The 16,586-nt window shown below is 41.3% G+C and overlaps 1 protein-coding gene across 4 annotated transcripts in view; it reads left to right on the top strand.

Moving 5' to 3' along the window:
- The window catches only part of TECPR1 (tectonin beta-propeller repeat containing 1), a 64,972-nt gene that overhangs the window by 38,227 nt on the left and 10,159 nt on the right, over positions 1 to 16,586 (top strand). For 2 of the 4 annotated variants that reach the window (XM_075830262.1, XM_075830261.1), the window contains exons 18-23: positions 765 to 844; positions 7,059 to 7,115; positions 8,261 to 8,435; positions 10,141 to 10,276; positions 12,556 to 12,648; positions 13,766 to 13,872. In XM_075830262.1, coding sequence (XP_075686377.1) covers positions 765 to 844; positions 7,059 to 7,115; positions 8,261 to 8,435; positions 10,141 to 10,276; positions 12,556 to 12,648; positions 13,766 to 13,872 — 648 coding nt within the window. Of the gene's footprint in view, positions 1 to 764; positions 845 to 7,058; positions 7,116 to 8,260; positions 8,436 to 8,786; positions 9,135 to 10,140; positions 10,277 to 12,555; positions 12,649 to 13,765; positions 13,873 to 16,586 lie in introns of those variants that run through there. The other 2 variants (XR_012849548.1, XR_012849547.1) reach the window with 2 other exon arrangements.

The raw sequence follows: 16,586 nt of genomic DNA, 5'->3' as shown, positions 1-16,586 counted from the left end.
AGGCTGGTAGTGATGTATATTCATTGTCAGGACACTGCAGTAATGTTAGTGTTTGTGTATGTAGCTGCACATAACGATATAACTATATCGCTAGTGCAGTGTAAATGAATGGAGAGAAGTGCATGACGCTGATTGGTCACTGATTGGTCAGCGTCATACACTCCGCTACAACGCCCACTTGGTCTAAAGTAAAACACGCCCACTTGTGCATTAAGAAACTAATTAGCATAAAGCTAAAAATCCCTCAAAGTGGTAAAAATTGATCGTTCTTCTAAATAAAAAGCATTACTGTCACCTACATTACAGCACCGATCTTCTTATATAGGAGACAGGGCACTTATAATGTGGTGACAGAGCCTCTTTAACGGTCCCCAATAGCGACCAGCAGAATAGTGAATGCAGCTGTGGAATGAAGTAACGCAATGCATTCACAAGGTAACTAAACTTTGTATGTAGATTATATTTCTATATGAACTATAAAATGGTGTTTAAAGGTCAACGTGTTTTTTATTTCTATTGTCCCTATCCAAAACTGGAAAGTAAGAGCGAAGTATAGTCAGTCTTCTGTATTAATACATTACAATTTTTATTTTACTTTTTCAATCTGAGACACAATGTATTGCCTGCAGGAAATATTGTCCCCACCACAATAGCCTAACCTCAGTAAGGTACTAAAGACTAACATTTTCTAGTCTTGCCTCCATGATATTTACATTTATTAGTTGGAAAACTTATATATATTTATAATTTTTTTTGCCCCCCAGGTCTCTGACTGGTATGTAGACTTTAATGTGTCTGGAGGAACTGATCCGGATGGGTGGCAGTACGCAGCAGACTTCCCAGCGTAAGTGGGGCAGCTCCCGTCTATCTATCTATCATCTATCTATCTATCTATCTATCTATCTATCTATCTATCTATCTATCTATCTATCTATCTATCTATCTATCTATCTATCTCATATCTATCTATCTATCTCATATCTATCTATCTATCTATCTCATATCTATCTATCTATCTATCTATCTATCTATCTCATATCTATCTATCTCATATCTATCTATCTGTCTGTCTATCTATCTATCTATCTATCTCATATCTATCTATCTACCTATCTCATATCTATCTATCTATCTATCTCATATCTATCTATCTCATATCTATCTATCTGTCTGTCTATCTATCTATCTATCTATCTATCTATCTATCTATCTATCTATCTATCTATCTATCTATCTATCTATCTATCTATCTATCTATCTCATATCTATCTATCTATCTCATATCTATCTATCTATCTACCTATCTCATATCTATCTATCTCATATCTATCTATCTATCTATCTATCTATCTATCTATCTCATATCTATCTATCTATCTATCTATCTATCTATCTATCTATCTATCTATCTCATATCTATCTATCTATCTATCTATCTATCTATCTATCTCATATCTATCTACCTATCTCATATCTATCTATCTATCTATCTATCTATCTATCTATCTATCTATCTATCTATCTATCTATCTATCTATCTATCTATCTATCTATCTCATATCTATCTGTCTATCTATCTGTCTATCTATCTGTCTATCCCTTACATATATAGTACTCTATGAGCTGTACTCTGTTAGGAGATAATAGGCTCATTGATAATCGTGCACATTGATCTCACGGTTTCCACTGATGTTCTACTCATAAGGTTTATTGCATTACCCCTCCATTTGTGCAACTGAACTGGAAGTGTCTGGCGATGAGAGCTATTTATAAATAAGCGTGTTGTTGGTAGTGTAGGTTCACATATGCTCTGACGTGCCCATAGGCCCCATGCACCCAGCTAATGCCAAAAGAATGCCCTTTTGGCATATGCTGGTCGGTATGCATGCCTTTTTTTTTTTTTTTTTGGGATAGAAAAGCGTGATCTACCGTGCTTTTCTATGCAGTGGGCCACAGTAAAATCAAAAGGTATTTTTTTTTAGAATGGGAGTCAATGGCCGACGTATGTCACTGTATGCCTGTGTACAGAGGCATACATCAGAGGCATGCTTCAGGGAATACTACTGACGTATAACTCTGACGTGACTGAAAAACGTGATGTGAACAGAGCCTAAAGGCCCTTTTACACCGGCCGATAATCGGCGACTGCAGCGAGGACCGATCGAGGAGACATCGTTGATCGGCGATCGTTTGCTCCTGTCGCACGGAGCTATGGATGGGTTACTCTAATCGCTCGTCCCCATAAATTATTATCATGTCAGCAGCGCGTCTCCCTGTTGACACACCAAGATGTGCTGCCGGCAACGATAATATTTTACTTTTTTAAAACTATACGATCAGCAGATGATCGATTTGTTTGCTCGTTCATCTGCTGATCGCTGCCCTGTTTACACAGGACAATTATCAGGAAGGTGTGTTCTATGAATGCTTGTCTGCCCGATAATTGTCCAGTGTAAAACACTAATACAAGGGGATTTTCTTTCCTAACCAGTAGGAGTGTTCTGATTATGCAGCAGAAAAGTTGGGAAAATTCTAATTCCCAATTTCCTAGCTGATTTAACACCTACATCAGTATTATTAGGACACCCTCACTTGTAAAGGGAGCAGTTCCATTAATGAGAAATTATTAGGGAATTATTGTTTATGCAATATCCCAATATATTTAGTGTAGGACCACCAAAGGCGAACCTTCGGTATATATAATGAATATTCTGTCACGGGCAGGACTGGCATGAATTCATGAAACTGGAGAAGGCAGATTGGTCATTGTATTAGGTTCAAAACAAACTATAAACCCTATCAAACTTTAAAACTGGCCATAAGCTTAAAGAGGTTGTTACGTTTAGAAAACCCATTTCCATATACACCGTTAGGGACTTCTGAGATAATAGAGGGAGGTCCCATTTTCAGGATCCACATCTCTTGGCCAGAGAGGAGAGAAGCTACAAAGAGCATCTCTCACATTGAAGGACGTGTCCTGCATTACACACCAACCAATTAATATGAATGGGTACTGTGTAATGCTTAATTTACCATGTGGGGGCGCTGCAGAGAAAGGTAGAACGGGGTATAGGGGACCCTGTTCTAGAGATGGGTGCGGGTCCTAGAGGTGGCATATCCCGTGAATATGCCATAAATGTCCTGGATGGGCAAACCCTCTTAATTTTGCAATGGATTTTGCTGCGGACTTGAAGCCAATTTAACGCTTTACATTTCAAAATTTGCAGCACAACCTAAAAACACAATTCGCTTGCATTGTACAGCAATTTGTTGCAGATTTTCAGTGCGGAATCCAAACGTCGACAAATATTTTGTTTCCATTTATAGTACACAAGTGACAATGACAATTACACACAAAAATACCACTTGGCTGAAACGTGTTTTGTTTTTTTTTGATCATAGATGTAAATGTTTGTTGATTGATATTGATTTTTGTTGTACATCATGTTTTTTTTATTGAATTTGTTGATACATCTACAGAAGTAAAAAGGAGAATTTATTGCAGTTGCTTAGGCCTCTTGGTGGCTTCCCATTAACATGGAGCAAGAGGTAAAATGTCCTCGAGAGGATCTGCCGCTTGGCCACCGTGTACTTCACTGATCTCACACTGAACATGGTGCTTTGCAACACTTGTCCTGTCCGTCAAGAAACCCAGTGATGTCAGCAGTAAAATAATCCGTGTTTGTCAGCATCTGTATACATCTGTATACTAACCAATAGCGGCTGATGATGATTGCTCTAATTAAGGCCTCATGCACGCGACTGTAGAGGTGTGCACGGCATGTGATTTGAGGCTCGGACGGCCGAGGAGTGTCACCCGCGGGCCGCGAACAAATCACTGGCCATGCACATGGCCGTGTACATTCATTTCAATGAGCCTGGACCGCAAAATGCGGCCGTAATAAAACCTGTCCTATCTTTTTGCAGTCCAGGCTCCCGGGCAATATACGGACCGTGGAAACCATGGTCGTGTGCATGGGACAGCAATTCACACGCAGATTTGCGGGTAAATTGTGGCCATAAAAACACGCTCGTGTGCATGAGGTCTTAGTTTATGATTCTCTGGCTCTAAATGACAATCGATGTCCGTATATGAATATGATATTTTCAACAATGTCCCATTTAGCAACAGATATAACAGATATAACAGATAAAATCTATATATATATAGATATATATATCTCTAGGAGATAGGAAACGGTTAACCTCAATGTTTTACGGTCTATCCTGTGTCAAATAGTAAATTGAAACCCGATATATATTCCACCTGTGACTATGACTAGCGTTACATGGGAAAATTGCTAGTAATGCTGCCGCAAACCTGAGCTTTCCCACCAAAAACAATAATTATAGAAAACACCTTGAAACCATCTCTTTCACATTCAATTGCGCCCATTAATGGAAAACTGTCAGGGGAGATCAAATATAACCTGCAAATTCTCCAAGTACCCTCCGCTTAAGGGCTATGGACAGCTATGCACTGAATTTTTTTTTTTATTGCTTATTTTGCTTGCTAAATGCAAATTCAACCAACTCTGTAAATAGACTTCATAAAAAATGTTCCTTCCGTTTTGCAACTGTGGAGAATGTGCAACTCCTGTACATAGCTGACTGTGCTGCTGATTCTGACCTTGATCTGACAGCACACTGCTCCTGTTTTGGGCTGACTCATCTGCTCCCTCTGCTCTCCCCCTAACCTCTCTCAGGTAAGGAGATAGCAACAGGGAGGATGAGTGTGGAATGGAAAAAAATCACCCAAGTCTTCCAGGAGGGTATCACAGTGATGCTGTGTCTGTCAGCACAAGGGAGAAGAAATCCTTCATTGGCTGTAGAAGCAGAAATCTATACAGGGATGAAGCTTTGCTGATACATGAGGGCTAGGGATTACAGCAACATCCTGAATCCACAGACCTCACATTCAGCATGGGAGGGGCTTAGTCAGGGGGAGGGGCTTAACAATCTTTGAGATGAAACACATTGGAATAGGCTGAAACTAGGAGAAGGTTGCAAACGAAATATCAGGGGGTCTGAAAATGAATGTTAGAATGAAGATTGCAGCCTGAAACTTCGTGCAAGTTTTTAATGGTGAGGCTGCCGTTGGCCACCGCAGCCCGGCATGCTGTGCTACACTTTTTCTATACCTCTCATTCACTATGGGTGTTATGGAAATAGCGTAGCACAGCAAGCTCATATGTTTCCGTCCTCCCGGCCACCTCTCGACATAAGTCTCTCCCTGGATGAGGCGGCCGAAGCTGGGATCAGCATCTATCAGACATTTTTGGCATATCCTGTGGATATGCCATAAATGTCTAAGATGGGTTAACCCCTTTAACTCCAGGTAACCACTAATATATATAAAAATATTTTTTTCTATGTCAAAGGTGTTCATAGCCTTTAACTGCATTGTTAACAAAATAATGAATAACACTTTTGCCTATTAATGGGTGACTACTCCGACTACACTGGACAATCCTGCTCCTGTGGAGACCAAACGCTGCAAGTCTGGCCTGTTGCTAAGCAACAAACCAAATTATTTAAGGCGGTAGAAAAAAAATTATTCATCAGTCAGAAGGACTCTCTAATGAATCATTACAACAGGAAAGTGATTCTTATCCAAGTTTTCCTTTAAAGGAACACTAAACCTAGAAATGAATGATTAAAGTAAACAGGAGATACCATACACAGTCAGCCCGGAGGATTTTCTGCATGTTCTTGAAACAAACAGGAGAAATCCTTGTAGAAATGCTGGACTGAACACCGAGGTTAATTTCCTACTGATTGCTTCAATTTTCGGCTGCCAGGGTGGGGCTCAGTCAAGGGGGAGGAGCTTAACAATCCTTATGTCTTACTGCAGATAGGACAGATGTATCGTCGCCAAAAATCGCTTTAATCTGAGAGCCCCGGCAAACGGCTGATTGTGCCGGGGGAACGTTCAGCCAGCTGTGCATTTCCACCTTCAGCGTCCCCTGCAGGGGAAATGTAGTATTACATGGAGGCCATTTAGAGCCACTTCTCTCCACTCTGACTCACAGAGGTGCTTTAGGGTGGTAGTGACAATTCTTCACTCTGGTTTTTTTTTTAAGCAATGACTTTACGGATTTGCAAAATCTAAGCATTAGCAGGGGAGCTCCTTACTAGCGAACTAGTGCTATACAGAAGCAGATTGTCAAAACTATTGCTGACCTTATGGTATAATCTGGTATATTATGCACTGGAGCCGAGGAGCGGGAATCATCACCCCTGGTAAATACATTTATAGGGTTTGGAAATAATAACGGTGGCATTAAGCATCCTGTGCATAGATGAATTGTAAATCCCTAATTATCAATATATGATTACATAGCTAAAGATACATACAAGGCATCTCCATCGTAAACAATGGGTGGCCATCGATCGGCTTCATTATTCTCTAACATTGCTTCTCCTTTGCTGCAAACAGCTTTCCGAAATGGGAGTCCTGATCTGTTATGGGTCTGTCTAGTGACTTTACTGGTGGTGCCTGCTCTATATAGGGGATGAGAGCTGATACTACCTGTCCATATCTTGCATGGATAAATCAAAGTGGTCTGATTTGACATCCGGATTGATTGTAAAATCGGGGCAGAGGTCGACATGGGCCCAGTTATTACATAAATAGCCGGCTACAACTTTGTTTCTTTCAATGGTTTATCCTAACTATCTCTCGTTACTAGAGGACCATTACGTTTGGATCGGTTCGGCGACCATTGATATCACCGCAGCAGCAGAAAAATAGTATAAACATGTCACTCCCTACTTCTCTCTCCATTGCAAACAAGATGTAAAATATTCACATATTCATTGATATAACCGGGACCACTGATGTAAATGATATTCTTTCCTAGAAATGAGAAGCTAAACCATGAAGAGCAGCTTCCAGAACTCAATGTCCTGTGAGAGAACAGAGCGTTTGTTGAAATTGGCATAGAAAATATTAAAGGAAACAATGATCCGGGTCAACATATACAATGCACTATATCATGCAGGGTGCACTGGAGAGGTCATCTTGTAAGTACATGACGGTATAAATCTCTTTACAGGTCTTATCATGGCTACAAGACCATTAAGGATTTTGTGAGACGAAGACGCTGGGCAAGGTAAATATGATCAAAGCCTTACACTTGGTTTCCAGGAAAGTCGCAGAACATGCTGCTTATTTGTTAATAACACAGACCTGTACATTTACAGAAACGACGTGAGCTAGATGTGGATTTATGTTTTTATGATACCGGGGTATCAGGTGACCTCAAAAGATGGCAGAGAACAGATCTGGACGTGGCCGCAATGAATATTATGCTAAACTCTTCCATGCATTCAACTCTCTATTTACTATATGATGTCTGTATGACATCAACGTGAATCTGTCGAGTCTCCTATATTACTCTCGGATAAGGGAAATATATTGTTTTCTATGATTTGATATAGGATTATATGCTGCCAGGACTAATGGAGAGAACCTGTGAGTCCCGCTTTGCTTACCCCCGCCCACTCAGATTGGCAGACCGCTTTTCCTGTGTGAGTTTGCATACATGTAGAGCTGTCAATCAATCTGTGTGGGCGGGGAAAGTAGGACTTCCTGCTAGCCCCTTGCTGAACATCTACCCCTATGATGCACTCCGATATGGCAGTATGGCCTTTTTCTTAAATATTTTGTGCAAACATATCCACCCAAGTTATCATTGCCATAGTGCAAGTTTTTAATCTCAACCCTTTTACCCAAAAGGCCTATCACTCCAGAGCATAGATTATTATAGTGAGATCATCCTAAAATATTTCTTACTTTGTCTACTAAAGCCTGGCTGATGTTACTGTATGTCTATTTATGGGTATGATTTTAGGTTGCTTCAATATGTGAACCGTGGTATCATCTACCAATTCTTTTGTCATAAGGTTGGGAGCCAGTGTGTTCGGTTTAAAGGGTAACAAAACTTTTAAAAAACTTTTGTTATATCATAGTGACATGTCAAATGTTTTGGTGGTTGGGGGTCCGAGCACTAAGACCCCCACCGATAGTTAAAACGAAGTTGCAGAAGCTCAGAGGAAAGCCGTTTAGAAACGAATGGGCACCGCGTTCACCCAAGCTCTTCTGCCGCTTCGTTTTAGCGATCGTGGGGGTCTCCGTGCTCGGAACCCCACCGATGGAAACTTCTGACATGTCACTATGACACATCAAAAGTTTATTTTAAAGTTTAATTACCCTTTAAATTTGGTAATTTCACAGATTTATATGTTTTCTTAATAGAAAAAGCAAAATCGTGACAAGTGGACCATGGCTGGAGGCTCCCCCCATTCTTTTGAGAGATGTCTCCATATGTCCAGGGAGAGTAACCGGAAATGATGAACACGTAGCTCTGTGGGCCATTAGCAACAAGGGCGACGTTCTTTGTCGGCTTGGTGTCACTACTCAGAATCCTTCTGTAAGATCACGACACAATTCAAACACTAATCTGCTAATTGTGTTCTTTACATTTATGTCATTTGAGATTTGATATATTTATAAGTGACTTTTCTTGTTTACATCTCTGCATTCTAGAAACACGCTAATAATGCTCATATATGTATTCAGGGTTTACTTAATAATTTCTACATAATTTCTTGTATGACCAGTCACGTAGTAAGCATTAATAGAAGGGACAGTTTCAACATACAAATGTGCCCTTCCTTAGTTTTCCTCTTATCTCAACATATCCTGAAAAGTGTGGCACGAGATGACCAGCTTTAAATGATACTCGTGATACTCTGTCACGAGATGTCTGTGTTTTATATAGGTCTGTGTGTCCACCCAGTGCTTGTGACGTGAGCTGCAGCCTGTCAAGGGTTTTGCTATCATATCGCGATATTGTATTGAAATGGTTTCATGAGAAATTGAAGTCCTTAACCAAATTCAAGCAAAGGTAAGGGTGGACACATCTGTATGCGTAGCTTATTGAAACAAGAATGCACCCCAAGCTACTTGCCCTACTTCTCCTTCCCACTGCACACTAGCTAACCTATGTAACTCCCTCCTAGCCCCCCACGAGGAGACAGAAGGTGGAATTCAGACTACCACAGACTCCCATCAGACAGTGAAGCTAAGTTGAAGTCTGTGATCATAGCTGTGCCTTAATGGAGCCCAGGTGAAAATAAGCCAATACTGACGAAAATAAAAAGCACATAGGTCATTCTTAAGACCACAGTTGCACATCCTTTTTAACAACTTTGGATTTAAACTCACATTATTTTGATCACTACTAATTCTGCTTTACACTTGCTTTTTACAGAGTAAGGCCCCATGCACACGAACGTACTTTTTTCCTCCCGTAAATACTGGCATAAATACGGGTCCTTTGTCACACGTATTTGACCCATATTCCACCAGTATTTACGGACCTGTGCCCGTAAATACGGTTCCCTTGTCACCAGTAGTCCACCCGTATTTACGGACCCGTTTTCTCTGCACTAATCGGCAGCCCCTTCTCCCCTTCTGGATAGAGAGAAGGGGCAGACCTTTCGGGCAGAGTTTCCACAGCAATTGAAAGTAAAAGAAGTTCATACGTACCCCGGCCGTTGTCTTGGTGACGCGTCCCTCTTTTGACATCCAGTCCAACCTCCCTGGATGATGTGGCAGTCCATGTGACCGCTGCAGCCTGTGATTTGGCTGCAGCGTTCACATGAGATTAAATGTCATCCCGGGAGGCCGGACTGGAGGAAGAAGCAGGGAGTTCTGCGTAAGTTAACTTTTAATACTATTAACTCGGGCGGTAGTCACTGTCCTGGGTGCTGAAAGAGTTCCTGCCGATCAGCACCCTGGACAGTGACTATCCCCTGACGTCGCCTAGCAACGCTGCCGTAATTACGGGTGCACACACGTAGCCCCCCGAAATTACGGGAGCCCCAGAGACTTCTATGGGCCTGCCCGTGCCGTAATTACGGCCTGAAATTAGGACATGATCCATATTTTTCAACGGCCCGGGCACCTTCCCGTAAGCATACGGGAAGGTACCCGTGGCCAATAGAAAGAAGTCTATGGGCCCGTAATTACGGGCGTTTTTACGTTCGTGTGCATGAGGCCTAATTCTCCTATACTGCTGTGGAAATACTTTGCTGTAATCTAACCTGGACTTTACACCTTTTTCCTTGTAGGGTTCCTCTTGGCTCCATGTTGGCACAGACCAACCATTCATTTCTGTGTCAGTAGGAGGATTCCTTCAGGTTTGGGCTATAGCACGTGATGGATCTGCCTTTTATCGGGGTTCAGTGTCCTCCAGTCAACCAGCAGGTATGTAATCTTCATATTCTGTGATTTATGTACCGTATGTAAAATTCATATCCTATAAAATACACTCTCTGCCAGATATGCAGTTATAAATTTTTTGCTCTAATATTGTTGCATAAATAATTATGGACTGTAGGAAACTGGATGACAACTCCCTGTTGAGCTGGTGAGCATGCAGGTTGTCACCCAGCTTCCCTAGTTATACCGGATTACAGACAGATTTAGGTTTTTTATCGTTTTTGTTTTTTTTTTGGGTGGAAGGGCCTTTTAAATGATACCACAGTACTTGTAGATTCATGTAGAACACCTACATGAGGAACCTACCACCACCATAAATTGCAATTCCTTCTACTGCCTACCAAATTGCATGTAAGGGACTGTGTTAATGATTCCTTTGGCTCCCAATTAATGATTGCAATATAGCAAAGAGATTAGCAAGAGGTCACTTTGCTCTTAGGCTATGTTCACACAGGCCGGATACGCTGCATAAAAGTACACAGCATATCCGCCCTGGAACCCGCAGGGAATTCCGTTTGAAAAACTGAACCAAATTGTGGTGCAGACTTTCTGGCATTAAGGCCTTATTCACACGAGCGCTGAATACGTCCGTGTGATGGCCGGTAAAATTACCGCCGTGACACGGACGCATGTTTTTCATTGGGGCTGTTCAAACGGCCGTTGTTTCAATGCACCGTGTGAATGGTCTGTTGAAAAATAGAACCTGTCCTATTATCTTCTGTTTTCACGGATCCCTCCGTAGGCTCAAAACTATGGAGGGAAATTTCATGTTTTTCACGTCCGAGTTTCCCCACGCTCGTGTGAATTTGATGGAGATTTTTTTTTTTATACTTGCCCCATTCTCTGTTGTCATAGCGATGCTTTCTTCTGTTTTCTGTGCAGCCCGGCCTCCTGGGATGACACTGCTGCCCATGTGACCGCTGCAGCCTGTGATTGACTGCAGCAGTCACATGGGAAGAAACATCGTCCAAGTAAGGCCGGCCTGGATGGAAAACAGAAGAAAGCATCGCTATGACAACGCCCGGGGGATAAGTATAGCTTTTTTTATTCATTTTAAACCAAGAAAAGGTTTTTGTTTTTTTCTGATTAGCGATTTTTGCAGCAGAATTGCAGCTTTTAAACCTCAAAATTTGCAACACTTGTTTGTTGCGAGTTTTAACTCCAAATAGAATTAAATGGGGAAAACCCGCAACAGAAGAGCAGCGATCGTTTACGCTACGTGTGAACATACCCATAAAAGTTAAGGGGCCTACATCTTGTTCTTGCACAGGGGCCCGTTTTGGTCCGATTCTGCCAGAGAGGTAGTGGTGGAGAGATCTGTGAGTGTCAGACCTAAGATGAAGTCACATACAGGTCAGATAGAGATTGTCACTTGGAGAAACAGTGGAACATTGTTTCGTGCTTGGTATTGTGTGTTGCCTGGGGCTGCTGGCCAAGACGTGACAGTACAGGTACGGCCCACTGTGAAGCACTGGGTAAATAGCAGTCTTATATCAGAGGTGACCTTCTAGCAGCCTTAATAGGAAGGTAAATATGTGTATATGACAATGGCAAACAAAGTTAGGATATTCTACCAACACTTCGGAACTGATAATCTTGATTAAAAAAAATATCTCAGGACAAATGCTTTGTTTTCACCAGCATATCTCGGGGAGGCCGGTCCAGTAAATACAATTACAATTTACACTGCATTGCTGTAAAAGGGGTTTTACACTGGGCGATTATTGGATGTAAACAGGGAGAGGCGCTGCCGACATGATGATAATGTATGGGGACGAGTGATCGGAGTGACGAGCGCTCATCCCCATCCATAGCTCCGTGTGACAGGAGCAAGCGAGCGCCGATCAATGATGTCTCGTTGATCTGCGCTCGCTGCACCGGCCGATTATCGGCCGGTAGTATGGTCCCGAAATGTGATCATTATTAATGGTGACATCCCGCTGCACCCATATTGCTGCAGGACTAGGATGTCTCGCAGTTCAGGATTCCCTATGGGACTTTGCAGACGGCCTTATTGGTTGTTGCTCTCAAACTAATATATCACTAAGAAACTGCTATATAACGACTAGACAGAGGAGGACAACTCCATGACATATATTTGGAATGTGTTGGAGTTTATCGGTTTTCTGTTTCATCGCTACAAACCGTTCAGAAGTAAAATCGGCGTAGAAAATGTCAGCATGTAATCCCCATTTACCACGCATGTTCGCATTTTCTGTTTTTTATTGGATTATGTATGATGTCTGACTACTATCGTGATTTAGGAGATTGCTGGTATCACATTCCCTCTCCACCAAAGCAAAAGCTACAGCAAGTCTCTGTAGGACAGACGTCCGTGTTTGCCATTGATGAAAATGGTAAGTATTCCGTGCCTATATTATATACACCCTACTGGACTGAGTAATGTGTATGGATTCCAATAAGCGCTGGGGTTTATCAGAAATTGCTGGTTTAAGTTTCTGGCTATAAATAAAATGTTTTGCAACCGGCTGATAGAGACGTGACTTAAAATAGAAATCGCCTGAGCAAGATACCATGCAAAATGTATTGAGAAGCGAACAGCTGGACATAATCTGTCCCTTAATAAGCTCTAGGTAGCGTGCCCACACATGAGAAATTGTGGTAGTCTGCACATCATTCGGCTGCAACCTGTGGTCTTCCAGCTGTTGTGAAACCAGAAGTCTCAGACATGACGCTGGGAATTGGAGCTTCACAACAGCTGGAGAACCATCGGGTTGCTGTACATAGTGCGTAACTAAAAACTAGAACTCTGGTCATACACTGCGATACTGTCATGGCGGCCATACCTGCTCCATACATAACATCTGAGCAGAGAGTCCAGCCGTGTGGGGAGATATTATATTGAGGCATTTAATGGCTTATCCTTTCAACGGTGGGGGTCCGACTGTTGGGACTTCCACTGATCCTGAGAATGAATGTCTAATCCCACTTTCCTGGTGGAGCAGTTGCCATTAATTTGAATAGGAGATATAGTAAGAACTGAGTGCATATTTACAGCCACCGTGCATGGATCGGGGTACCCCTCATACTGGAGGTGTCTTTAGTGGTCTGACCGCCGATCAGACATTTATGACAAATCCTATTGATCTGCCAGAAATTTGTACGATTGGCAAAACCATTATAAAATTAATTCCACTCAAAACCCCAAAATTTGCAGTGAAGCCTAATATCCATCTTTTCTTACATGTTACGCTCACCACCGCTGTACAGCCCCCCGTGAATGGTGTTTGACGAAGCCACATTCACACGCTGCAGAAAAAATCCTGTGCAGATTTTAGGGCATTCTGTGGATTTTCAAATCTGCTTCATATACCATAAATGGCAGCACATAGTGAATGTTTGTTTGATTTTAGGCAGAATCCCCCTTTATTTAAATCTTACGGAATATTTGATATTTTAAGATTTCAAGAACTTGTTACATCAGAGCTACAATATTTTTTATTTTCCTATTAGGTAATTTATGGTTTCGACATGGTACCACACCAAGTTATCCTCAGGGATCTTCCTGGGAACATGTGTCAAACAACATCCGTAAGGTGTCTGTAGGTCCCCTTGATCAGGTAGGTACCATCCGCCTCTACTATAAGGCCTTATTCACATGAGTGTGTCCGATTTGCTTCCGCATAGTTTTCCATGAATATGAATGTCCATGTTGCATCAGTGTTGTTTCCATGTGTCATCCGTTTTTCTCGTCCATTTTTTTTCTCCACTTTCTGGTTCAACTTTTCCCTTTTTTTTTCTGCATTTCTTTACAACCAATCCATGATGAATGGACAGCACATGGATATCACCAGTGTGCTGTCTGCTTTTTCACACATTCATAGACTTAAATGGGCGAGTCTAGTCACAAAAACGGACCAGCATAGGACATGCTGTAAATTTCTCAAAACGAACACAGGCTTCGTGAAAAAAAAAACGGATGTTTGAAAAGCCCCATTGAATTGCATGGGTCAGTGTGCTGTCCAGGCAAATGATAAATGCCTTGAGGGGTGTAGTTTCCAAAATTGAGTCACTTCTCGGGGGTTTCCACTGTACTCAGGGGCTTTGCAAATGTGGCATGGTGCTCGAACAGCAATCCAGTAAAATTTGAACTCCAAATGCTAAATAGCTCTTCTTCTTTCTGAGCCCTGCCGTGTGGCCAAACAGCAGTTTACGACCACATATAGGGTATTGCCATACTCGGGAGATATTAAGTAACACATTTTGGGGTGTTTTATTCCTCTTATTATCCTTTGTGAAAAGGAAAAATTGGGAGCTAAATATAGATATTTTCGGGAAAAATTAAATTTTTCATTTTCACTGCCTAATTCTAATAAAATCTAGGAAGCACCTGTGGGGTCAAAATGCCCACTACATCCTTAAAGCTCTGAGGGGTGTAGTTTACAAAATTGAGTCACTTCTCAGGGGTTTCTGTACCCGTACCTCAGCGGTTCTGCAAATGCGACATGGCACTTAAAAACCAATCCTGCAAAATCTGCATGAAAAATAGCGCTCCTGTCTTTCTGAGACCTGCCGTGTGTCCAAACAGCAGTTTATGACCACATATAGGGTATTGCGTGCTCGGGAGAGATTGAAAAAAAATATATATATATTTTCACTGCCTAATTCCAATAAATTCTGCAAAAGACCTGTTGGGTCTAAATGCTCACTATACCCCTAGATAGTTTCCTTGAGGGGTGTCACTTTTGGGGTGTTTTCACTGTTTTGGTCCCTCAGGGGCTTTGCAAAGACGACATTGCCCCCTAAAACCATTACAGCAAAATTTGAGCTCCAAACGCCAAATGGTGCTTCTTTCTTTCTGAGCTCTGCCGTGTGTCCAAGGAGCAGTTAATGAGAACATATGGGGTATTGCTGTACTCGGGAGAAGTTGCTTTTCAACTGCTTTTTCTCCTTTTTCCTTATGGAAATTAAATTAAATTGATTAAACCTGAGGTAAAACGACATTTTATGAGAAAAAAAAAATTTAATTTTGATTTTTCACTGCCGAATTTCAATATATTTAGCAAAAAAACAGTGGGGTAAAATTGCTCACTATACCCCTAGATAAATTCCTTGGGGTGTAGTTTCCAAAATGGTCTCTTTTTGCAGGGTTTCCACTGTTTTAGCACCACAAGACCTATTTAAACCTGACATGGTGCCTAAAATATAATCCTAATAAAAGGAAGGCCCCAAAATCCACTAGGTGCTCCTTTTCTTCGGAGGCCGGTGCTTCAGTCCAGTAGCGCACTAGGGCCACATGTGGGATATTTCTAAAAACTGCAGAACCTGTGCAATAAATATTGAGTTGCGTTTCTCTGATAAAACCTTCTATGTTACAGAAAAAATGGATTAAAATGGATTTTCTAAAAAAAAAAATATGACATTTGTGTAAATTTCACCTCCGGTGTAATTCCTATGAACAGCTAAAGGGTTAAGAAACTTTTTGAATAAATTTTTGAATGCTTTGAGGGGTGTCGTTTTTTTTAAATGGGTTGACTTATGGGGGGTTTCTAACATATAAGGCCCTCAAAGCCACTTCACAACTGAACTGGTCCCTAAAAAAAATAGGTTTTGGAAATTTGAGAAATTGCTGCTAAAATTTTAAGCCTCCTAATGATCTAGAAAAATAAAAGGACGTTCAAAAAACAATGCAAACATAAAGTAGACATATGGGAAATGTTAACTAGCAACTATTTTGTGTGGTATTACTATCTGTTTTACAAGCAGAAACATCTAATGTTCTAAAAATGCAAATTTTTGCACATTATCTCTAAAAAATTTTAAAAATAAATACTGAATAAATACTGACAAAATTTTATTATGGTAATTGAAGAGTATCGGGAGGGGGTGGTGATCTGGCCAATAGATGAGGATTTGGAACAGATTGGAGAGAAGCTACAAAGATTATCTCTCGCTCTGGAGGACCTGTCCTGTCCTGCATTACACAGACCTCTTATTGATTTGAATGGCCACTGTGTAATTCTTAATTTCACCTCTGGTGGCGCTGCAGGGAGATTGAACAATTACTGCCAGGTTCCCCCACAGATTAGAGCTGTAGGTCCCAGTAGGTGGACACTTTGTGATCTGCTTTTTATCAAGGGACCCTTGTAACAAGTAGGGATGTTTTAAAATGGAGAATTCCTTTACAGTTCACCAGTCAAAAGAGAGATAGACTAACCGTTTATGACTAGGAGTCATTTGAGCATTTATAGCAAAAACAAAATTCCATATTTTGGAATAGAATACTCCAACTTTTATTTTTATTGTTTTTTTGTGATGGAGGAGGAGCTAGGAA

This window comes from Rhinoderma darwinii, chromosome 6 (genome assembly GCF_050947455.1).
Source record: "Rhinoderma darwinii isolate aRhiDar2 chromosome 6, aRhiDar2.hap1, whole genome shotgun sequence".
In the NCBI taxonomy this organism is placed as follows: Eukaryota; Metazoa; Chordata; class Amphibia; order Anura; family Rhinodermatidae; genus Rhinoderma; species Rhinoderma darwinii.
The sequence above is the reverse complement of the archived record's forward strand: the minus strand, read 5'-3'. Positions and strand labels throughout refer to the sequence as shown.